The sequence below is a fragment of the Brachionichthys hirsutus genome, chromosome 16, assembly GCF_040956055.1.
Source record: "Brachionichthys hirsutus isolate HB-005 chromosome 16, CSIRO-AGI_Bhir_v1, whole genome shotgun sequence".
Classification (NCBI taxonomy): Eukaryota; Metazoa; Chordata; class Actinopteri; order Lophiiformes; family Brachionichthyidae; genus Brachionichthys; species Brachionichthys hirsutus.
In genome coordinates, this window is record NC_090912.1 from 11,254,107 (window position 1) to 11,277,817 (window position 23,711).

The 23,711-nt window shown below is 45.6% G+C and overlaps 1 protein-coding gene across 1 annotated transcript in view; it reads right to left on the reverse strand.

Annotated features, from left to right (window-relative positions):
• Positions 1-23,711, reverse strand: part of abcc1 (ATP binding cassette subfamily C member 1 (ABCC1 blood group)) — a 39,504-nt gene that overhangs the window by 7,340 nt on the left and 8,453 nt on the right. Inside the window, exons 7-27 of the mRNA XM_068749514.1 lie at positions 21,553-21,684; positions 18,796-19,023; positions 17,731-17,908; positions 17,249-17,410; positions 14,830-14,922; positions 14,367-14,570; positions 13,357-13,503; positions 12,591-12,678; positions 12,354-12,423; positions 11,901-12,027; positions 11,180-11,356; positions 10,174-10,341; positions 9,081-9,255; positions 6,816-6,876; positions 6,027-6,150; positions 5,718-5,925; positions 2,274-2,584; positions 1,966-2,165; positions 1,414-1,540; positions 871-972; positions 400-546 (exon numbers count right to left, since the gene is read on the reverse strand). Of these exons, the coding sequence (XP_068605615.1) occupies positions 400-546; positions 871-972; positions 1,414-1,540; positions 1,966-2,165; positions 2,274-2,584; positions 5,718-5,925; positions 6,027-6,150; positions 6,816-6,876; positions 9,081-9,255; positions 10,174-10,341; positions 11,180-11,356; positions 11,901-12,027; positions 12,354-12,423; positions 12,591-12,678; positions 13,357-13,503; positions 14,367-14,570; positions 14,830-14,922; positions 17,249-17,410; positions 17,731-17,908; positions 18,796-19,023; positions 21,553-21,684 (3,229 nt within the window). The remainder of the gene's footprint in view (positions 1-399; positions 547-870; positions 973-1,413; positions 1,541-1,965; positions 2,166-2,273; positions 2,585-5,717; positions 5,926-6,026; positions 6,151-6,815; positions 6,877-9,080; positions 9,256-10,173; positions 10,342-11,179; positions 11,357-11,900; positions 12,028-12,353; positions 12,424-12,590; positions 12,679-13,356; positions 13,504-14,366; positions 14,571-14,829; positions 14,923-17,248; positions 17,411-17,730; positions 17,909-18,795; positions 19,024-21,552; positions 21,685-23,711) is intronic.

The following is a 23,711-nucleotide window of genomic DNA, read 5'->3' on the forward strand; positions in this document are numbered from 1 at the left end:
AGACTGCAGATGCACTGTATACCAGGGGAGGGCGATGGCGTCCTCGCACGACATCACAAGATTTCAGAAAGACGTTTTTTGAAACCCAAACATTCACCGCCAACGTTGAAATTGAAATCTGCGTCTCTTCAACGGCAAATAATTCCGGAACATTTTTTTTTCTTTCTTTTGATAGATCGCCATTTTGGAGCTTGGAAAATCAGGAAAAATACGCAAAAACTGGGGCACTCAGCAAATAGCTGAGCTGAAAACAGCTGGCACTCAATGAGTTAATAACGATATATTACCCACCCCTACTGTACACGTACACAGATATACACAATCTGTGAATTACAATGAAAGAGCCTTTCATTGTAAGTTCACCACTCGCTCATGTGTCGTGAGGGTCAGGGAAGAGACCTTCTCTCCTCCCTTAATGTTGATGGTGATGTCACAAATGGCCGGCTCCAGATTGCTGTGGTAGCGCAGACTGAATCCTCTGAAGTCTATGCAGCCATCGGTGGGCCACGCCGGAGGGAGTCTGGAGGGCGTGTGTTTCCACTCTGCCTGGTGGTCAGACAACGCACATTAAAAGAGCCACATGAAGGTCCCACAGCTAAACACACTCGCAGTGGGGCAGAATACCCCGACTCCTATTACCATTTTCGGTTTAGTACTTGTGCTAAACCTACTTTTACACTCAGCGTAACAACGCATATATACACAATGCCACCCAGCACGAAGTGCAGTGCTGTGTGCAGCTTTGAGCTCAACATCTGTACTTATCACGCAGCTAACTGAATCGCCTGCTGGCTGAAGAAAGTCCAGCCCATGCATCGTTCCTCCAGCGACCTATAACCTTGGAGCTCTCTCATTTGGATTTCATTTCACCTCTTTCTCTGTGTCGCTGTACTCCTTCACTTTCTCCACAGCCACAATGTTGGTCTCCACATCAGAGGACATCCTCACAAGCCAGTTGAGAGAGGAAGTCAGCTGCACAGGGAACAGAGGAAAGCAAGTATTAAAAGACCTTGCCTTTTCACTTACCATTCCAGAATATATTGTTCCCTGCATGGAGATGATTCTATATTTCTCCTGTAGTCTCAGATGTACCACTCCACCCCCGATTCATGGGCGGCTGCGGCTCAGTTGGCAGAGAGGGGTCTTCCAGTGATCAGTAAGCCGGGGTTCAAATCCCACCTCTGACTGTCCACACATCACTTGGGCAAGACACTGAACCCCAAAGTGCTCCCAGTGGGTCTGACAGCGCCCTGCACGGCAGCAGTCGCCCACTGGAGTGTGAAAGAGTGTGTGAATGTGAGGCCAAATTGTAAAGTGCTTTTAGGCACCGCGAAGGTGGAGAAGCGCTTTAAAAGTGCCGCCCACTTACTACATTAACATGAAAGCACGAAGCCGTCTTGTGTTTGCTCACACCTGGAGGGCGTACGAAATGGACAGGCCTGTGATGCCCGGGCTGAGGCTCTCTCTGGCGATGACGGCACACAAAGCAGCGAACGTCACAATGATGTTTCCTACCAACTCCAGGCGAACTGCAAGCCACCTGCACAAACACAGAGTCACTGCAGGAAGCATGTGGCACAACGAAGGGTAGAAGAAGAGGTCACCCGACAGAACCAGCTCTCCGCAATTTATACAACTATCGCATTGCAGTTGGGGTTTCACTACATTTCCCTTTATATTGCTGCTGTGACGGTGAATCTTCCCCAGAGGGATCAATAAAGTTCATCTCTTAATACTGAAGGTATTTTGAAATATGTAAATAAATCAATTTGAATAACTGCACTGTCAAACAAGTTAGTCTGCACTGTACGTGCACCGAATTAGTATTCATACAGTGATGATCTAGTCTGTCCTAGTACTCAGAGCTCTAATACACAAGCCAGCATTCACCCATTCATACAAGTTCATGCACTCTTGAGGAACAATAGGAATGAGTTTTGATAGAAATTGTCCTTGTGCCCGAACCTGTTTGCTATTACGCTTGGGTAGTAGGCCTTCTGGTTGTGGTCCACACGCTGGTCACTCTCTCGGATGAAACGCTCTTGTTCGCCAAAGGCTCGGATCACCGAGGTTCCCAGCACCGTTTCATTGAAGTGCGTGTAAATGGGTGAACGGCTGCCCGACTCCAAGCGCTTCAACTGGCGAGACGACGCAACATAAAACCTCTGGACGATGGAAAGACGAACACGTTGGACATTTTCAGTCAGATCAGTAAATTACAGCACAGCTGGTTTGGTTTTTGTTTTGTTTTGATTATTCACCCTCAGACTAACCTGCACAAAAAAGTAAAGCAGGCCAAGAACAGGAACGATGACAGCTACCAGCGGCGTGGCCAGTAGGATGACGGCACAAGCTCCCAACACACTGAACAAGGAGCCCATGAACATCTTAATAATGTTGGGGATCAACGTGTCAATCGTGTCGATCTCCTTGGAAAAGCGGTTCACTAAGTTGCCGCTCGGAGTCCGTTCAAAGAAGGAAATAGGTGAGCGTAGGACGTCGTACAACATGGACTGGTGGAGGTAGCGGGATGCCAGGATGCCCCCAATTGACACGGAGAGGGAGTAACCAAAAACTGCTACACCTGAACGACAGCATACAATGCAAAACGACATGGTGAGTGAAGTCCAACAAACACACCATCTGTACGACTGACGAGTCTTTACTTGATTTGTTATGCTTTAAACAACCTACTACCACTACTGCACTTCTGGCTTGCCCCGAGAGGGGTCGCCACAGCAAATAAACTTTCTCCTCTTCACCCTGTCCTTTGCATCGTCCTCCCCAACACAAACCACTCTGGCAGTTGGCCTGGACGACATACTTGTGGAGGTATGGAAGTGTCTCTTAGAGGCGGCTGTAGAATTTCTAATGTAAAAAATAAATACGAATACAATCCTAAAAGGGGAAGAAGATGCCAGAGGAATGGAGGAGAAGTGTGCTGGAGCCCATTTTCAAGAAGAAGGGCAACATATCGAGTTGCAGAAACTATAGGGGGATAAAGCTGATGAGTCATGCAATGAAGTTACGGGAAAAAGTGGTTGAGACTAGACTAAGGGCAGAAGTAAGTACCATATTTTTTGGATTATACGTCGCTCCGGATTGTAGGTCGCACCAGCCAAAAAATGCATAATTAAGAAGAAAAAACCATATATAGGTCGCACTGGAGGATAAGTCGCATTTTTGGGGAAAATGTATTTGATAAAATCCAACACCAAACAACATATAGCACAAAGAACATGCTAACACGTTTACCAAAATATCAGGTTTTACTCCGAATCACGAAATCCAAGGAAATCTTCATCCTCGGTGTCACTTTTGAACAACTCCCCCAACTCGGCAGGTAGACAAGACGCCGCTTCCTCTTCTACGTCGCTTACATCAGACTCGTCGTCAGTTGTAGTTCCAATTATTCCAGCCTTTCTGAACCCCGACAGGATGGTTGCGGTTGTCACTGAAGCCCATGCTTTGTCGATCCATTCAATGACCTCCAGGAAAGTTGCATGGCGCATTCTCCCGGTTGCCGTGAAGCTGTGCTCTCCATCCGTCATCCACTGCTCCCACAGGTTACGCAAAATTGACTTAAAGCTCCTATTCACGGAGATATCAAGTGGCTGGAGTATTTTGGTTAAGCCTCCAGGGATGATGGCAGGTATGGAGTTGAAAACTTTTAATTTATTTTTTAACTGTGGTGTGATGTGCGCTCTCATGCTATCCATCACAAGCAGAGCTTTGCGTGCTCTAAAGAAGCCATCCGGTCGCTTATTGTAGCACTTTGTAAGCCACAAGTTCATCATTTCTTGATCAATCCACCCTTTCTCGTTCACGGCGACTTCAACTGAGGAGGATTGGATTTTTGGCATGGTTTTTCGTTTGAAAATGACCATCGGTGGCAGTTTTGATCCGTCTCCACAACATGCCAGCACCACTGTGAAGTGTGATCTCTCATGACCAGTTGTAACGATATTCACACTTTTTTGCCCTTTCTCTGCAACACTTCGGCCCATGGGGATGTCAAAAGTGAGGGGGACCTCGTCCATGTTAATAATATGATCCGGTGTCACGTTGTGATCACTTACATGCTTTTCAATGAACGCGCGGAAACTGTCAACCTTGGCTTGGAAGTCCGCTGGCAGTTTTTGGGACAGTGTCGTCCTTGCTCTGATAGAGAGGCGTTTGCGTTGCATGAAGCGGTAACACCAAGAAGGTCCTCCCGCAAAGCCGTTTATATTCACCTCATTGGCAACCACTTGGGCGTGGAGACGCAACTGCACCGTTGACAAACCTCTCCCAGCAGCACGTTGTTCAAGCACCCATGCGTGAACTCGTTCCTCCAACTGCGGCCACCTAGCTTGTCGCCCGCGATTAGCTTTCTTTGTTTTCTTCATTTCAGTAAGCGTAACCTCCGCTTTTCGCCAGTCCCTTACAAGTTTTTCGCTCACTCCAAACTTTCTTTCTGCTGCTCGATTGCCGTTTTCGGCTCCATATTTCACTATCTGAAGTTTGTAAGCCGCGGAATATGACTTTCTTTTCGGCGCCATTTTCAATCAGCCCTTCTAATTTGTGTTTTTAGATAACAGGTGTGACAGATAACTCTGAACCTCCAGAAACCGCGACAGATTCTGACGGGTCACAGAGTTCCCTGTAACACCTGTTATAGAAATGTGTAGGCTACTGTCTCTGCGCTCACAGATTTTGTAAAAAAAAGCATATATAAGTCGCTCCGATTTATAAGTCGCACCCCCGACCAAACTATGAAGAAAACCACGACTTATAATCCGGAAAATACGGTATTTGTGAGCAGCAGTATGTCTTTATGATGAGCAAGAGTACCACAGACGCAATGTTAGCATTGAGGCTCGCAATGGAGAAGAACAGGGAAGCTCAGAAGGAGCTGCATTGTGTCTTTGTAGATCTAGAGAAAGGCTAGGACAGGGTGCCCAGAGAGGAACTGTAGTACTGCATGACGTACTGTGGTACTGCATGAGGAAGTCTGGAGTGGCAGAGAAGTATCTCAGAGTAGTTCAGGACATGTAGGACAGCAGTGAAGTATGCAGTAGGAGTAACAGGGGAGTTTAGTGTAGAGGTGGGACGCACCAGGGATCAGCTCTGAGCCCCTTTTTGTTTGCCATGGTGATGGATAGACTAACAGATGAGGTGAGATAGGAAGCTCCTTGGAATATGATGTTTGCAGATGACATTGTGATCTGCAGTGAGAGCAGGTAGAGGAGAATCTAGAGAAGTGGAGGTCTGCTCTAGAAAAGAGAGGGATGAAGGTGAGCAGGAGTGAAACAGAGTACATGTGTGTACATGAGAAGGTCCCAGGGGGGACAGTGAAGCTACAAGGAATAGACGTAAAGAAGGGAGAGGACTTCAGGTACCTCGGGTCAACAGAGCAGAGTGATGGAGAGAATGTGGAAAGGAGGTGAAGAATCGTATGTACAGGTATGTCGTCCGGTCCAGCTGCCTTCCCATTCTTCATCCTCTTCATTGCCTTTCTAACGTCACCCTTGCTAATCTTCATCACTTCCTGCCTCTACTATCCATTGTTCTCTTATTTTCCTCAATCACTAATTCCTCAAAATAATTCTTCCATCTTCTGAGCACACTATTTCAGTTCATAATTTATGATCTCTGTTGAGTCTCTGGCTATACACAAGCAACAACTCAAGGTGATACTATGCCAAATTGAAGTTTGCGCCTTTCTCTCCCCTCACCCTGGGACAGGCCGAGACCACCGTACACGCCGAGCCTCATCAGTCTGTTAGGCTGAGTCCCATTAACCACTGGGTCATCGACCCAAAGGCTTAGCCAGTAGTTGGAAAACAAGGAGAGTAGATGCTGTGCGAGAAACAGCAGCAGACTGATGCAGGACAGTGGCACGCCGATGGCTTTCAGATAGGACCAAAACACAGCCAGCTTTACCTGGGGAGGGTTGAGAGGGTTTGGTTGAAGCCGTTTTATACGCGACATGGCTACGTGAAGCTGAATCGTTTCTCGTCGGAGCATGTCCAGCCTCTACCTACCCGTCCAGTGCGAGCTCTGTCAGCCTCCGTCAGCTTGCCCAACTCAGGGCTCTTGGCTTTCTTGCTGGGCAGCTTGTCATTTGTGTCCATTTGAGCTTGCTGGGACACACTGCTGACATTTGATCTGCAAATTAGGCATGGAACAAGACGCGCCACAGATGAGCAACTCCTACAAGTCACTGTACGATTACCTAATAAGCCTCATGAGTGAACCGCAATATGCAAAAAAGGCGTTAAAAAAAATTCACTGCATCCACCATATATCTGACGGTCCAAATAGAATTCATGCGGTTCTGACATGCTCCAACTACAAAGAAGAGTCACCGCATTAATATTATTTTAGAGTGTCAAGCTTAAACATGTCCTTATTGTCTGTCACATAGATTTGATAAGTTACGAAGGTAAAAAAAAAAAAGTATTTTGTAATTGTTAAGTACTTAAAATAATTATTAGGGTTTACAAAACTCAGTTCTGATCTGCTCACTGGCACTGCACACGTTGTTTTTGATGGCAGGACTAGCACTGCAGGTCAAACAATCAAGTTGAGCAGGCTCCACGTCAGGGTCATTTTACAATCCTAAACCATGTCAATCATTAAATCTTATGAACAATTGCCTCTTTAAATGTGATCAGGAGAGAATCATTTGAGGGAGACTGATGAATCCAGCTTGGCACACTTGAGTCAAACCTGGCGTCGGCTCACAGAGTGGCAACGCCTACAGAGAAGTACCGTCAATAAAGATCCACTGCCTGCAAACGTAAAGCTGAGCATCATCCTGGTTCACTCACTGATCAGCAGCAGCCACACTGCAGCTCTCCGCTCCTTTGGATCCACTCTTTGGTGCGGATTCTAAATGAAGAAAACACAAAATATGTTACCGAGTTATGATAATGAAGATGAATATATTTATTAGATAGAATGTTAGAGTACAAGTACAATCAAACAGTAGCATGTACCTAAAAGCCCTCGTGGTCTTGTTTCCGTTTAAAGTCCTTCGTACATAAATCATCGACATTTAACAACACAAATAAAACTAAATAGATGCAAAATAACAATAAATTAAAAAGACACATAATATGTACAACGTAGGTGGACAAAAAAGGGAGGGGGGGAGGAAGTTGATCTGGAGAGAGTCGTGATGACTTTCTCCGTTTCTGCCCCCCTGAAAGGTGTATTTTTAGGGCCGTTTTGAAGGAGGCCAAAGAGGTGCATGTTTTGAGGGCAGGAGTCAAACAGTTCCACCCTTGGGGGGCAGTATTATAAAAAGATGATTTACCCATGTTTGTCTTATAGGAGGGTGTCATCAGGTTGTTGTTTGAGCTCCCTCTAGTGTTGTGGCTGTGGGTGTCACTAAATCTGTGGAGGTGTTTATTCAGGTATGCAGGGATTGAGGGGACTGAGGGCAGAGCTGCATTGACTATTTTAAATGCCAATCCCATTTTGAGTTGTTTAACCCTGTCTTCTACCCTGAGCCATTTTAGGCTAGCAAAATGGCTCGGAAGAAGGTGGGTCATGGGCCCCAGATTGAGAAGTAGCCGAATGAGTTTGTTTTGGGAGGTTTGGAGTCTGGTTTTCAGGGACACTTTGATGTTGGAATACCAGGAGGTGCTAGCGTAGTCAAAAAGGGGCTGAACGAGGGCTCCAGCAAGAGTCCGGAGAGCACTTTTGTTGACAAAAGTAGTTCTTTGATTATTGTCTGCATTGTACTTATAATACAAACAGATTTATTTGGGCTGTTCCCATGGGGGGTCGCAACAGCAGATCATCTGTCTCCATCTGCTTCTGCACCCTCCCATCAATCACCATGTCCTCCCTCACTACATTCATGAACCCCCCCTCTTTGGCCTGCCTCTCCTCCTACCTGGTGGCTCCACCCACAGCATCCCTCCCCCTACGCAGAATGGATCCCTCATCTGCACGAGTCGTCTCTTTAACATGTTCGTAACTAATCCTGTCCTCATTAATCTCCCTACCAGCAGACATCAAGCTTTGCCATCTCGTGTGGCGGAGGATCCAATGGTCGTAAATCTGTTGTTGGGACGGGGCTGAGAAGCGTAGAAAAGCTGACATCTTCTTATTGTTGATTGGGAACACTCTGAAAGTCTTCCCTCCGTGCTGGATGCGAGTAGCGAGATCTGCTCCATCGCACCGCGTCTGAGAGGTACGATCATCCAACGCACAAACCTACTCCATGCTGCTCCTACTGGCATTAACTCCCCTTCATCCCAGAGCATCGTCTCCCGTTTAGTCTGAACCTGCTCTCCACTCTCGCTACACACCACGATGTCATCGGTAAACATCACCCCAGAAGATAGTAAAAAACGGGGCTGTAAAAATGCACTGAATTAATTCAATTCCTCGCGCTAACAATTACTGAAAGCAAGCTACCACCATGAATTCAGCAACGACGATACAAAAAAAAAAAAAAAAGGAATAATGTTGGAGTTAAACTTGTTTTATCGCACTGCCATTATCATATTATTATTATTCACATATTATTGACAAGTATTCCATCTTCATTTATCCAGTTCGAAAGAACTATAATCATGTAACCCTGTTTGTTGAAATATGTACTTTGTGAGAATTGCAGAAGCAACCGGAACACTTTCGTGTCAGGGCGCTCTGACCTGGCAAACTCGACTAGGCCAGCGGTTGCAGAAAGGACGAGATGTGACAACAACAGGATGTGTTATCTGCTGTCCTGCCTCTGTTTCTATATCTCCCCCCTCCCCACAGAGAGGCAGGACTAATGTAACTAGGGTCCTCTGATTCTAATAAAAGGCGAGGGGCATGGCTGAGGAACCCCGGAGATGAGCAGAGAACTTTCCTAGGTAGATTGTAACCGGGATCTCCTCTGTCCAAACTCCCCTCGCGAGTATCAAATACATTAATCTCTGTCTGTTCTTTCCATATGTATATAGGTTTTGTGCATTAACTTTGAACCTATCAAATAACGCATGCACATAGAAGCTGAGCTAAACCTCCTGCATGTTAGGGACATGAAACAGGAATAAAGACACAGAGTTTTAGTTTGCTGCTTCAGCGCGTTTCACCATTTGTCTCAGAGCGGTCGACAGAAGCGTAGGTCCGCAGGAAATCAGCGAAGGCGCCGTCTGTAGCCAGCAGCTGCTGGTAGGAGCCTATTTCTGTGATTTCTCCCTCCACCATGACCAAGATCAAATCAGCCTGGGGAAGGTAGCTCAGCCCGTGGGTCACCAGCACACGAGTCTGCACACACACAACACAACACAGCCAGACCTGTGTGATCATAAAATCAGTGATTGCAAGTCAGCACACGCAGCTATCAGGTGCTGCATTTTCAGTATGGTAAATTGTGACTGTCAGAATGGGTGGGGGTGGCTCACAAGAGGCCAGCCCCCGGAAAAGAAGACCAAGGGTCACCTCTGCTGCTGAGGGGAAAAGTTCATCCGAGTCACCATGCGGCCTCAGAAATCACAAACTCAGATTAGAGCCCAGATTAAAGCCACACAGAGTCCTAGTAGCAGACTCATCTCTGCATTCGGGTCAGAGGAGGCCTTTACGGTAAAACGCTGCGAAGAAACCACCAATACGGAAAAGCAACAAGCAGAAGAGAAACAAGGAATGGACATTAGAGCAGCAGAAATCCGGGCTTCAGTCTGATGAGTCCAAGCTTGAGATCTTTGGTTCCACCCGCCGAAAGGTGAAGGGATGGTCTCTGCGTTCACGGTTTCCACAGGGTCCGATATAAACCATCATGTAAAATGGCTCCTGGTTCTGATTGTAACATTAAAAACCCGTTTATGGATCACCTCTGATTCACTTTGACTTTTCAGGGTTGGTGTATAAAGACGCCAAGAACAATCTAGAACCTTAAATATATATCTTTACCGCTGCCGAGAAAGTTTCTGAATAACTACTGAACCAATTATGTCAATGTGAATTCACTGGCTGGGTGTGCTTTATGGTCATTGAATCTAAAAATGGAAAGTCGATCATTTTTGGTGTGAATCCAATTAGGAGAGGAGTGAGCTGCTTGGCGGAGGTTTATTCTGCGTCTATGCTGTACCTCTCCACAACACCAATACACCACGTGTGAATAAAAAACAAGCAGCAAAAAGAAACTGCATTAAATGCTCCTGTCTAATCAGCCCCCATCCTACATACCTTGCCCTTCAGCAGTCCCTGCGGGCCGATGACTTGATCAAAGATGTGTTTTCCAACATTAGCATCGACAGCTGACAGAGGGTCATCCAGCAGGTAGACTTGCCGGTCACAGTAGACCGCCCTGGCCAGGCTCACCCTCTGCTTCTGTCCTCCAGAGAGATTCACTCCCTGCACAGCAAAGACACTCAACTGAAGCGTCTCATCCGGTCCCGCCATGGCGCCGACAGTGCACGCAATAAACCAGCCATTCTGGCAGCGCATGAACAAAATACAATAATCTGAGCGATAAGGCGCATTCCATTCACGAAATGACATGGTGTCAATACCGAGTCAACAGTGAGGCTGTCATTTTCGCCTGTCCCAAGCTTTAAATTCAGACGACCACAAAAACCAAACGCCACCTTTGTAACACTCTACGGCAGGGGTGTCAAACTCATTTTGTCCGAGGGCCACATCAGCATTACGGTTGCCCTCAAAGGGCCAGTTGTAAATGTAACTAAATGTAATGTAATGTAAATAAATGTAACTACTCCTTAACATGCTGCTAAATAACTGTATTTACTACTACATACTTAATTAAATTATAAATATTACATATGCAATTGCATAGTTCTAAAAATATATCGATACCTTACTGCTGTAAAAATATCCGCCGAGGTTATGTAATCGCCGGCGTCTGTCTGTAATTTGTTCTTCAATATCTCCATTGATTATTGACCGATATTTAGGGAATTTAACACAGTCATGTAGGGTGGGGGGGCTCTATCTCACCACTGAATATCATCTGGGTCGGATCCAGGATGGAGTCAGCAACAAATATCTAATGTTAACATTAAAACCCCATTTACAGATTAGAAATCAGTTACAAATACACATCAACTCTGATTCAGCATTTTACAAAAACAAATGTCTGCACAAAGCTCTTGCGGGCCACATTGGCCCCCGGGCCTAGAGTTTGACACATATGCTCTACGGATAAAAGGCCCACGTGATGAAGGGCCGATACCTTCTCTCCGATCTCCGTCGCGTCCCCGGCGGGGAGGATCTCCACGTCCGGCTGCAGTGCACACGCCTCCACCACACGCTCGTACCAGCGCTCTCGTCTCTCCTGACCAAACATGATGTTGTCCTTCAGCGTGGAATTCTGGATCCAGGCCTGCTGGGGAACATACGCCACCAAGCCCTGCAGAATGAACCCCACACGGCCCCCGACAGAACAAATTCATTGTCCCTGATGATCCGGAATCAAGAAGAAGCTCCTAAGAACATGAGAGACTCCGATTCAATTTTCCAGCTGTCCACGGCTGTGCAATATTAGGAATTGTTGAACAGAATTCCCCCCCCCCCCCCCCCCGCAACCCCCCAATCAGACCTACCTTCAAAACTCACAAACGCTTTATCAGCTTTATTTCTTGTAAACTACTAAATCAATCTGCTGGGTGATGTCAAGACTTGGTCAGCTTTAACAAAGTCGAAATCAAATCTCAACACAATCTTCTGCTGATTATTCAGAGATGGCAATAAAATCGATTCCGATTCTTCTTTAAAAATCTAAACTCCGTGAGCGGCCGAGCTGTGACGCGATGTCCTGCCTTCGTGAGGTGGAAATGTGACGCAACTTCTCTACAGTTCTCTGCTTGTCAAAGCGATCAGAAACCCATCGCCTCCTGCTGCTGCTTGGTGTTTAGCGTAGTTTTCAACACACCCCCACCCAAGAGAGCAGCCACCTTGACAACCACAGTTCCTTGAATTTTCTCCATCTCTCCGAGCAGGGCCGAGAGCAGCGAGGACTTCCCCGAGCCCACGTGTCCCACCACCGCCACCAAAGAGCCGTCCGGGATGCACACGTTCAGCCTGCAGACACAGATTTTACGCCGATCGCTTTGATACAGGGATCGGCTTCATTTCGTACGCAGCAAACTGGCTATAATCAAACACTTTAGAAAGTGTGTGAATAGTTTAAGATGCATCTAATGTTCTACTGGGATATTTTGGGAAACATTCTTAGAGGCAAATGAAATGCTTAATGTTCTTCTGAAAAGTTGCTTTCCATATTGATCACTTTCATCGATAATTCAGACGAGCATCGAAATCGATGAGCAGTATGAAACGATTTTAAATATTGCATCCCATTTTTTTTTTTTGTCGAGGCACTGGAGCTAAGAAGAGAGGACATTTACATTTTGAGTGTTGGCGGTTGAGTTCTGGTCCAGCTGAAGACTCCGTCCGCGACAGAGATACTGTACGGGGCTACGAACAGGACGAAACCCATAATAGATGAATACACAGAATACGGTAGAGGAGGCATGCTCCTATAGCCGTAGACACAATGCACAGCGGCATAACGTGAAAGCAGGGATTAGTCTGAGAAGGAGGCAACAACAGAAGACGAGAAGAGGATGAAGGAAAAGGCTCACAGCTTGCATCCGTGTTGCGTTGTACCACGTCTTCCTGCAGCTCCTCGTGCGACAGGAACACCCTCAGACGCGTCAACGACACGCTGGCCTGGAAGCAGGAAAGATTTTCTATTAATGGCGTCAGCAACGCTAACGTAGTTCTGTTCGACCCGCCCACGGTGCTGACACACGTGTGTGTTTCAGAATGAGTGTACGTCAGATTTACTGGTTTGCATACAAAAATGATATTGTGTTAATGCTATCCAACCCTCATTGTATATATTATGCTCGGTGGCAGAATCTATTTTATCAGCTCTTTCTTTGCAATAAACAAATCAAAAAGTAACTCTAAAAGTAGCTCAACAGAAGAAATACTATAATATTATCGCAAAGATGTTTCCCAAATATTTCAAGAGTGAGAGAGACGGCTGCCCTCCGAGATCTGCAGCAGCTTCATCAGCTAACCAGTCCTGCTCCGCGAGCTAGCAACGCTACGCAAAGATAAGATGGAAGGCGGGCCAGCGAGGATGCAACCAACGTGGAACTTTAAATTCGTCTTTGACTTTATCAGAAGTAAACTACTGAGGGGCCTCGAGGCTCAAGAGATGGCTCGTCTGCTCCTCCTTCGTGACCTCATAGGTGAACTTTAGTCAGGCACTGATCCGGCTGCAGAGACTGAACCAGCAACCGCAGCGACCGTGGTGAGTTACAGTAGCACCGCACCGAGCGCACGGCCGGCACTGAGTGGGTTAATGAGTGTTAATTCCGTCACTGTGGGAACACTAACCTGCACAATGCTACTGATAACCATTGGAAGCACGCTGAGAGGAAAACGGAGGATATTGAAGAGTGCCAAAGAGACAAAGGCCTTCTGGGCATCCAGCACATTCTCTTCATCCATCATCACGTACACAGTGAAAGTGGACAGGGCAACCTGGAGGAGCAGAGAGATCGCAGCGCTGTGAATGGGGCTCCATCTGCCAACGGCCAGCCCCCCAAAAAAGCAGCTCCTGATGAGTCAGAGCAGGGGGGTCAAACTCATGTTCTCCAAGGGTCACATTAGCGTTATGTTTGCCCTCCAAAGGCCAAACGTAAACCGTAACACAGTAAAAATGTAACTAAATGTAATGTAATTTAATGTAAAATAAATGTAACTACTCCTTAACATGCTGTTAAATAACTATTCTTTTTTATTTAACTCTTTAGCCGCCACAGTAATTACAATAATATATTCAGGTTTGATGTCACTATTTTAAAAGGTTGTAACTTAATAATTGTTAGAGATAAAGCCAAACTGTAAATGAGAAAAATCATAAGTATGAACTAAAGTTTGTGATGTGAATAAATTAACATCTAATAATGTGGAAAAGTTCCATTCAAATGCAATCATCACGCAGGAACAAAGATAATCGATACAAAATCAAAGCAAAACCAAAAAGCCACCACCTTGTCTTGTCATGGACATGCAGAAACCAAAAAAACAACCAAAGTGGGGAAGATAAAGAACATTCCCCGAATCAATGCCACGGAAAAGACGTCATTTCAGGATCAGCACTGGACAGCTCCAGATGTAGCCGACTGTTTTTCTTTACTTTTTCTTCCACAATATTTTAGTAACAAAGAACCAGTAACATATCTCGGATGTAATTTAACTGCATCCAAACTTCTCGTGAAGTGAAAATGTGTTACAGCGTCATTTTGTTTTTGCAACGCTAGATTTACATCATGTCCATAATTATGGCCTGGCAGTAGATAAGTCAGCTGTGGTGCACGTGTGTCTTCCTGCGCTCGGCTCACCAGGAAAGGTGCACAGATCCAGGTGAAGGTGGACATGGCACCCAGATAGGCGGCCTTCTTCAGGACCTGCAGCTCACCCTCACGGATTTCAGACACCTTGTCCTTGAAGGCCAGTTCCCAGGCGTACAGCTTTAACACCTTGATGCCGTTCATCATCTCATTCATGAGCTTAATACGACTGTCTTTACTCTTCATCTGAGACATCTGTCCAACACAAACGCACAAAACATTCACAAAATTAAACCGCGCCGTGTCTTTAACTTACGTTAAAATGCCGTTCCAATGAGGGCCCCTTGGCTGTGCTCACGCTCCATGTGTGTATGAATGAATGTGTTGCTAGGATACGCCGCCATTGGTGATGCACAATGAGCTACATGAACACCAAAAAGGATGGGAAAGGTCAAGAAGTCGACCTAGTCATTAAACGATGCACTGCTTTACAATTTTTGTGTAGAAGTCGCACTTGATAGGTTTTTGTTTTCATTGCGATGACAGCATTAACGGGAACCATCAGAACCATCACCGCCACTCCAGCCAAAACAGCCGGTCCCAGGGTCTGCAAAGCACAGAACACACAAAGGAAATACAAATTAACACACGTACACAAACCATCATCTGAACGGCAGGCAGCTAACTCGGGCCACGCTGGGGTGGGAGCCCGCGGTACAAAGGTCACGCCTACAGACGTGGACAAAATGGTTGGTGTCCCTCGGTTAATGAAAGGAAAAACCCACAAAGAAATCATTTGAAGCTGACAAAAGTAATGATTAACCAATGAAAATCAGACATTCCAGATGTCATGAAACAGGCTTGGACAAGAAACATGGTGCCCTGAACTTAATATTTAGGTGCACAACCTTTTGAGGCAATCGCTGCAATCACACGATTTCTGCAACTGTCAGTGAGGCCTCTGCACCTCTCATTCTGGAAAACTCCTCACGAGCCAACTGCTCCAGTTGTCTCAGGTTTGGAGGGTGCCCTCTCCAGACTGCACGTTCCAGTTCCTTCCACGGATCAGGGCTCATCTTCTCGGGTGTTTTTAGCTGCGTGTTGCAAGACCCATGACCTGTGACTGAGACCAAGCTTTCTGACACTGGGCAGCACATTCTTCTTTAGAATACCAAGTCATGGCATCTCATTGTACTTTACCGGCACAGATTCTATCTATCGCCACGGCAAACAAAAAGGGGCTCAGAGCTGATCCCTGGTGCATCCCACCTCCACTAAATGCCCGTTACTCCTACTGCACACTTCACCGCTGTCGTACAACCGTCCTACATGTCCTGAACTACTCTGAGATACTTCTCTGCCACTCCAGACTTCCTCATGCAGTACCACAGTACCTCGTGCAGTACTACAGTTCCTCTCTGTCACCCTGTCATAGGCTTTCTCTAGATCTACAAAGACACAATGCAGCTCCTTCTGACCTTCCCTGTTCTTCTCCATTGCTAGTCCCAACGCTAACATTGCGTCTGTGGTACTCTTCCTCATCATAAAGCCATACTACTGCTCAGAAATACTTACTTCTGTCCTTAGTCTAGCCTCAACCACCTTTTCCCATAACTTCATCCTATGACTCATTACCTTCATCCCTCTATAGTTTCCACAACTCCGTATGTCTCCCTTATTCTTGAAAATGGGCACAAGAACACTTCTCCTCCGTTCCTCTGGCATCTTCTTCCCCTCTAGGATTGTGTTAAACAACCCAGTTAAAAAATATACAGCTTCCTCTTCTAGACACTTCCATACCTCCACAGGTAAATTTTCCGGGCCAACTGCCTTCCCATTCTTCATCCTCTTCATGGCCTTTCTAACTTCACCCTCGCTAATCTTCGTAAAAGCCTATGCCTTTTCATAAACAGGACCTTAATCTATTTTGCTGGCATTATAGGAGTCCCAAAAACAACAACTGATCTGTGGTGAGGTTGATGATGGTGAGGCAGTGACTTCATCACAATCAGATTTACAAACCTATGAAACCTACAGAGTACTTAATTCACCATTTGATTGGAAGCGGTTAATGGGTCACGTTAAACATCTCATCAGCATCCTAAACACATGCAAACTGCAGAACACAGAAAATCCCACAAAGAATAATAAAAAAAAGAACTTATGGTCTTGTCCTTGTCACTCTTTTAGATGCGCTAGGACTCCCCCATGTATTGATCGTTTCCTTTCACGCTGAACTATTTTAGCCGCCTTTGAGTGAAACATTTTAGTCGTTAGCTTTTGCAGGATATTCCAGGAAGTCTTTTCAGTGGCGTTTGCCATCTTAAGGCGTCTTTTGTTTTATTAATTTCATAGCTTTGTGAGCGCCCGTTGGCTCCGTCTCTTCCGTTCATTTGTTTGTTCCTCATGTTTGGCTACGTTTATGTTAATACATAAGTTTATATCAATCCAGTATATCTGGCGTATCTGCATTCACTTTTCAACCCATTGCTGGGTTTCCAATAGATGAGAAATAACAGTTGTATTATGGGGGTGGGATTTAATAAGTTTTTCTTCTTCCCACTCCATTTCAAGCACTACATAATGTATTATTGCTATTTTTGTGTACATGAACTTTGGCGGTTGTTTTGGACATATTTGTTGGGTTTTTGTTTCTTTAGTCGATATACGGTTTCTTGTACGCAAAAAGGTATAATTTTGTTTTGTTTTTAATTTTTATTCTGCTTGAAACAAATTAATAAATAAAAAATAATAATAATAAAAAATAAACCCCACGAGCCAAAACGGAGCGCAACAACTTATAAAGTCCAAGCGCTTGCTCGCTGTAACTTTATCTGTAGTCGACAAGTTACAAATAAAAATATCACGATTCGGTGACTATAATGGTGAACCTCCAGCTGCATAGGCCGTCGGTGGCTGCTCCGTTAGCCTACCTGCCAGAGAAAGTAGAGGGCCAACACCACTTGCACAGGGGCTGACCATGTCATGTTCAGGTAGGTGAGGAGATCCATGAAGCGCTGAGCATCTACGGACATCAGATTAACAATCTCTCCCACTGTGGACAAGTGGCGCGCCTCACTGCTTATAACCAAGGCCTGAAAGCGCAGATCCAGGGAGGAAAACGTTAGCGCCAGAAGTTCTAACTGTTCACAACTGAAGTGTGTCAACAGCTGACAATGAACACAATCAAGTTGTACAAATAACGGGTTACACAAAGATCTAATTATCATTGTTAATTAGATAAATCACTTCTTCCAGGGTGAAAACAGTGAGCAGTCGCTGCTCAGATCCAAATATAAAAATATATATACCAAGTATTTCCAGTCATTCATTACTGCATATTCATAGCCTTCATCACCACAGGAACAGGTATTCTAAAATTATTTTTATGCAGCATTTAAGTAGTTTATTTTACCTTCCGGTAGACAGCTCCAATGATGGCAGTACGCAGACGCATGCCTGAGATGAAGCAGACCTGAAAGTACTTCTGCAGGATGAGTGACTGCAGACAAGTACTTAAGAAGAGCAACGCAGTGTAGAAGTAGCCCTGCCAAGAGTGGGCACTGGTATCTTTGACAAAGTGGATGAGGAGCCTAGACAGGACGGAGAGAAGGAAGTGAACACCCTCATCGTTTTAGACGGGGTCCGACAGATGTACACAAAATACACACACGTATACAAAAACCAACAACATGACGTAGCAAACCGACTGCAAGGCAGACATTTCGTTCGCTCACTCCCCCAACGATGGTAAGGGAGGAAATGACGAGTACTACAACACCTCGACAGACGAGTGTTCCGAGACACGAGCATGAATTAGAGATACGGGCGACCCTCCAGACGTCCGAGCGCTTCCCTGGTCCAGCTCAGGTGGTCTCCACCGCCCGTCCTCGTCTCCATGTTGCGTTTCAAGTATTGACCTGATTCCGGCTGCAGCTGAGTATTCCTGATCGGTGATGGGTCCAAAGAAAGCGAGCGGTGAGGATGGCAGCGAGGAGAAAAGACGATGATGAAGATGGAGATGAAGCAAGAATCCTTCAATGTGACCGTGGTGTCCGTAAGTGATGGGACACGCCAGTACGAGCGGAGTACATCCGACAATGTGTACCATCCTCAAGCAGAAGGATGCTGTCGAGAACACAAAGCCTTCCAGAGGCAGAACTACTATGTCTCAGTTAGATGTTCATTCACTTGAACACAGGATTTTTATAAATAGCCTCAACACCGTCCTGTTTCAAAACGCCCTTTGCATGCAGACTTCATTATGTTGGGTCACCATCTCTCCCCACACTCGACTACAGCAGCACTATTTTTAATTGTTAAAGCGGAGGCAGCACGCCGGCGTCAGCAGCCCTGACAGGATGCACTGGGCCTCTCAGCGCTATATTGTCATGTGGCACAGTGGGCCCCAACCTTTGTCCTGCCACTGCCCGGTGGTTGGGGACCTCTGCTGTAGCACAGCGCAAGCAACGTTACTTACCGTAAGATTTCAGGCCCAGTGAATACGAGGACGTCATGGACGATCTTATACAGGCAGGAAATGAGAAAGTAAGGCCCAAAGGTCAAGCACAAGGCCCTGAAGAGGGATGGTTCCTTTTTTTTCAGGGAGGATTTTACAATCAGGATTTCAGACTCCTCCACAGCTCGGTCCTCTTTACGTTCATCGTGGGGGGGGCGCGTAGGAGAGAAAAGAAGATTCTGCTCTGCCCTGGGGGGGAGAGAACAGAAGGAGAGGCAGTCACATTCTGGAAATAGAATTGCTGAGATAAGAATCTGTGATCCCCCCCCATCCTAACTGGTCATTCTAAAATGTTCAGTCCAAGACCGTATTTCCACACAAAATGTCTGCCATTGAAAAATTGAATATAAAATTAACTCTAGAAAATCAGTCGGAGTGCAAACCTCCACCAAGCAGCTCATTCCCCTCGTACAGTAATATCTCGACATACGAGCTAAATCTTGCTTTGATATGCAAATATAACTTTGAGCAACTTCCAGATTCTGCCACTAGATGGCCGAGCGCTGCGAGCGCGCTTCACTCATTCAGCGACTCCGGCCGTATTTGTGAATATTCTTTGTCGGGATGAGACCACAAGATCTCGCGAGATCAAAATGCCACGAGCTTTCCCATCCTCGCGTTAAATATTTAGTTTACTTTTTCTTTACTTTGTTGCATTCAGTATATAGTATGCTGTTGAGTTGTGCAATAACCCCCCCATACCACCACCCCCGAGGGGCAACAGCGCGCTATAAGTGCCCTCCTTATCTGCATGCTTGCGTACGGCACAGGCATGTGGCAGTCGAGTGCGAGTGAGAAATGCAACGGAGTATGCAGGAGAAGTTCATGTAAGAGTACCTTACAGGTACAATTACTGCATAAAGTCTACGTACCATCCAACTCACTCCCTCCCTCCCCGTTACCATCTGTCTCAAAGGTACAACTCACAACTATTCTAATTTAACATATCATTTTGTGTGTGTGCGTTTATATAGCAATTAAAAACGCGTTTTCCATCGTTATTAGCGTTGATTTAAGTTTTTTAGACGACCAGAACAGATTAATTTTTCTGTTATTTTATATGGGAAACATTTGTCATTTGAGTTATGAGCTCGGTCCAGGAAGGAATTACACTCGTATGTCGAGGTATTACTGTAACTGGATCTACACCGTCCACATGGTGATCTGGATCAGCACCAGAAGGTTCTAAATTGTTCTTGGTATCTTTATACACCAACCATGAAACGTCAAAGTGAATCAGAGTTGGTGTATTTTAACTGATTTTTGAATACATAAATGGGTTTTAATGTTAAAGTTAATATTCCTTCCTGACATGTTTCATGATAGTTCATATTGGACCCCTTTGTGCTTGTAATTTTTGTGAGTGAATTGAATGCAGATTTTACAAGATATGTTTTGTTTTTGTTTTTTTAAAGGCTCCATTATAAGTAAATGGGAAAATCCAGATAAAAAATAAATAAAATCCAGACGGGTATCCGGATCGCTCTCAAAATCTAGCGGGATCCAAGTTAGACCAAGGCCCATCTTCAGACTTTTTTTCATCAAGATCCATCCAGCAGTTTTCCTGTAATCCTGCTAACAAACATCGTCTAACACAGAACCTCCTTGGTGGGGGCAACAAACCCGTTGATGCTCCGATGTGGGACCGACTCAGCTACAAAATGGTGCTTGTTAAAGATCTCTAGCTCTAATATTAAATGCACAGCGGCCCAAACGCAAGTGTACCCACATTTTAAGAACAATCTCAATAATATCCGCAATCTGGATGAAACTCGATTTTAAGATCGAGATCCCCCACCCTACATTGTGTCAAATTCAATAAACATCGGCCAATAATCAACTGAGATATTGAGGAACAAATTTTGAAGCTCAATTTACTGCAATGTTAATGAAAATGTCAAAGTGATCCAGAATCCCTTCCGGATCGTCACAAATTTCCCGAAAATGTCATCAAGATCCATCTGTAACTTCTTCAGTTACGTTGCTAACCGGGAACAGAATCTCCTCCGGAGGTAAAGAGAAGTCAGTTACAGGTTGGTTGAGACCGAGAACGGAATCTCCTCCGGAGGTAAAGAGAAGTCAGTTACAGGTTGGTCGAGACCGAGAACAGAATCTCCTCCGGAGGTAAAGAGAAGTCAGTTACAGGTTGGTTGAGACCGAGAACAGAATCTCCTCCGGAGGTAAAGAGAAGTCAGTTACAGGTTGGTTGAGACCGAGAACAGAATCTCCTCCGGAGGTAAAGAGAAGTCAGTTACAGGTTGGTTGAGACCGGGAACAGAATCTCCTCCGGAGGTAAAGAGAAGTCAGTTACAGGTTGGTTGAGACCGGGAACAGAATCTCCTCCGGAGGTAAAGAGAAGTCAGTTACAGGTTGGTTGAGACCGAGAACGGAATCTCCTCCGGAGGTAAAGAGAAGTCAGTTACAGGTTGGTTGAGACCGAGAACGGAATCTCCTCCGGAGGTAAAGAGAAGTCAGTTACAGGTTGGTTGAGACCGAGAACAGAATCTCCTCCGGAGGTAAAGAGAAGTCAGTTACAGGTTGGTTGAGACCGAGAACAGAATCCGCCTGTGAAATGAATCCCACTCCGTTTATTGGCTTGCAGCTTAATGTCAGAGGGCAGCTAAAATCGAGTATCGAGTAGGGGCAGGGGCAGACCAAGGCAACACTCTGCGTATCTGCCCCAGCACTACTCATCTCCTGATATATTGATCTGCTGACCTTTTGACCTTTTGACACTCGGTGTTCCAGCGAGTCATCAGATGTGGAACCACTCTGTGGGAGCAGTCTTCAGGGTTCAGAGACCAGAGATCCTTCTCCTCCAGGGGACGCTTATAGCCCGTCACCATCATCCTGGTGCAGAGGAGACAGGAAGTCCAGTTATAGAACATGGCTTATCTTTCAGTGGGATTTCTTCTGGCAGCGAAACCAGATGACGAGCCAGACCTGCATGTGAGCTAACGTAGGGGTGATCAGTCACCTGAGCTTTACTCCTCCAAAGCTTAATATGGGTTAATTTCACTTTAAATTGCCGTATAAACAGAGAATAAATCCAGAAAAGCGACCATGATGATGCAATTTAAAGATTACCGGATATATTTGTGTGGTGTATTTAAACTTAGCCAAGAAATGTTGTGTTTTTAACCCTGATTAGTTTGTCTTAAACGTCCCAGATCGTGAAAAACTCACTTTTCCCATGTTTCTACACTAACTCAGAGGGTTTGAGTCCTTAACCAAAAAACAGCTAAATAAACTATCCAGTCAATCCTGCGTAGTTTTTGTAGTTCTGTAGCAAAGTACAGAAACGCTTCTGGAAGAAATCTCACATACTGTGACTTCACAGTACGAAACGTGCACATGCACGCACATTAGTTTTAACGGAACTGTTTGAGACAGGAACGAGGGACGCTGTCCTGCAGCAGCTGTTTGAGACAGAAATGAGGGACGCTGTCCTGCAGCATCTGTTTGAGACAGAAATGAGGGACGCTGTCCTGCAGCATCTGAGACAGAAACGAGGGACGCTGTCCTGCAGCATCTGTTTGAGGCAGGAACGAGGGACGCTGTCCTGCAGCATCTGTTTGAGACAGAAACGAGGGACGCTGTCCTGCAGCATCTGTTTGAGACAGAAAAGAGGGACGCTGTCCTGCAGCATCTGTTTGAGACAGAAATGAGGGACGCTGTCCTGCAGCATCTGTTTGAGACAGAAAAGAGGGACGCTGTCCTGCAGCATCTGTTTGAGACAGAAACGAGGGACGCTGTCCTGCAGCATCTGTTTGAGACAGGAACGAGGGACGCTGTCCTGCAACATCTGTTTGAGACAGAAAAGAGGGACGCTGTCCTGCAGCATCTGTTTGAGACAGAAAAGAGGGACGCTGTCCTGCAGCATCTGTTTGAGACAGAAATGAGGGACGCTGTCCTGCAGCATCTGTTTGAGACAGAAATGAGGGACGCTGTCCTGCAGCACCTGTTTGAGACAGAAATGAGGGACGCTGTCCTGCAGCATCTGTTTGAGACAGAAATGAGGGACGCTGTCCTGCAGCATCTGTTTGAGACAGAAATGAGGGACGCTGTCCTGCAGCATCTGTTTGAGACAGAAATGAGGGACGCTGTCCTGCAGCATCGGTTTAAGACAGAAATGAGGGACGCTGTCCTGCAGCATCTGTTTGAGACAGACATGAGGGACGCTGTCCTGCAGCATCTGTTTGAGACAAATGAGGGACGCTGTCCTGCAGCATCTGTTTGAGACAGAAATGAGGGACGCTGTCCTGCAGCATCTGTTTGCTATTTTGACAAAAGACTGGCACACATATTTCATATAAGTGTCTGAGAACTGCGTTAACTTGTGTAAAAAGATTAGAACATGTGACCTTTGCTACAGAACTACACCAAGAAACTGTCAGGTTTGAGACACTGTAAGTGAGAAAATCAGAGCCAAGCCCCAAACATTCAACCCAATAAACGTTTATTTGTCTAGCGGCAAGAAACGAGACTAGTATTCTCTCTTTCAGCAAGGATGGAAGCTGCTCTCTAGCTGCTTCGTTGATTCTCAGAGAAACATCCCCCCGACCCCCCTGGTTTTATTAGCAGATAAGAACGTGTACATGCGTAAATCACCCAGACATGAAGACTCCAACCTTGAGCAGATAGCTCTTTCTCACAACACAAAGTGTTCACTTCTTCAGTCTAGTCAGCTTATAACAGATATACGATTGTCACATACTTTATGATTATATTGAGTATTGATTATGAAGGAAATGATTATAAATGGTATTAAAAAGAACCATGACATAACTAATGCTACTGATTGGTGAATTAATGATAAACACATGCGCAGATTTATCTAACAGAAACATTCTAGTCTGTGAACCCTCATTGACAAT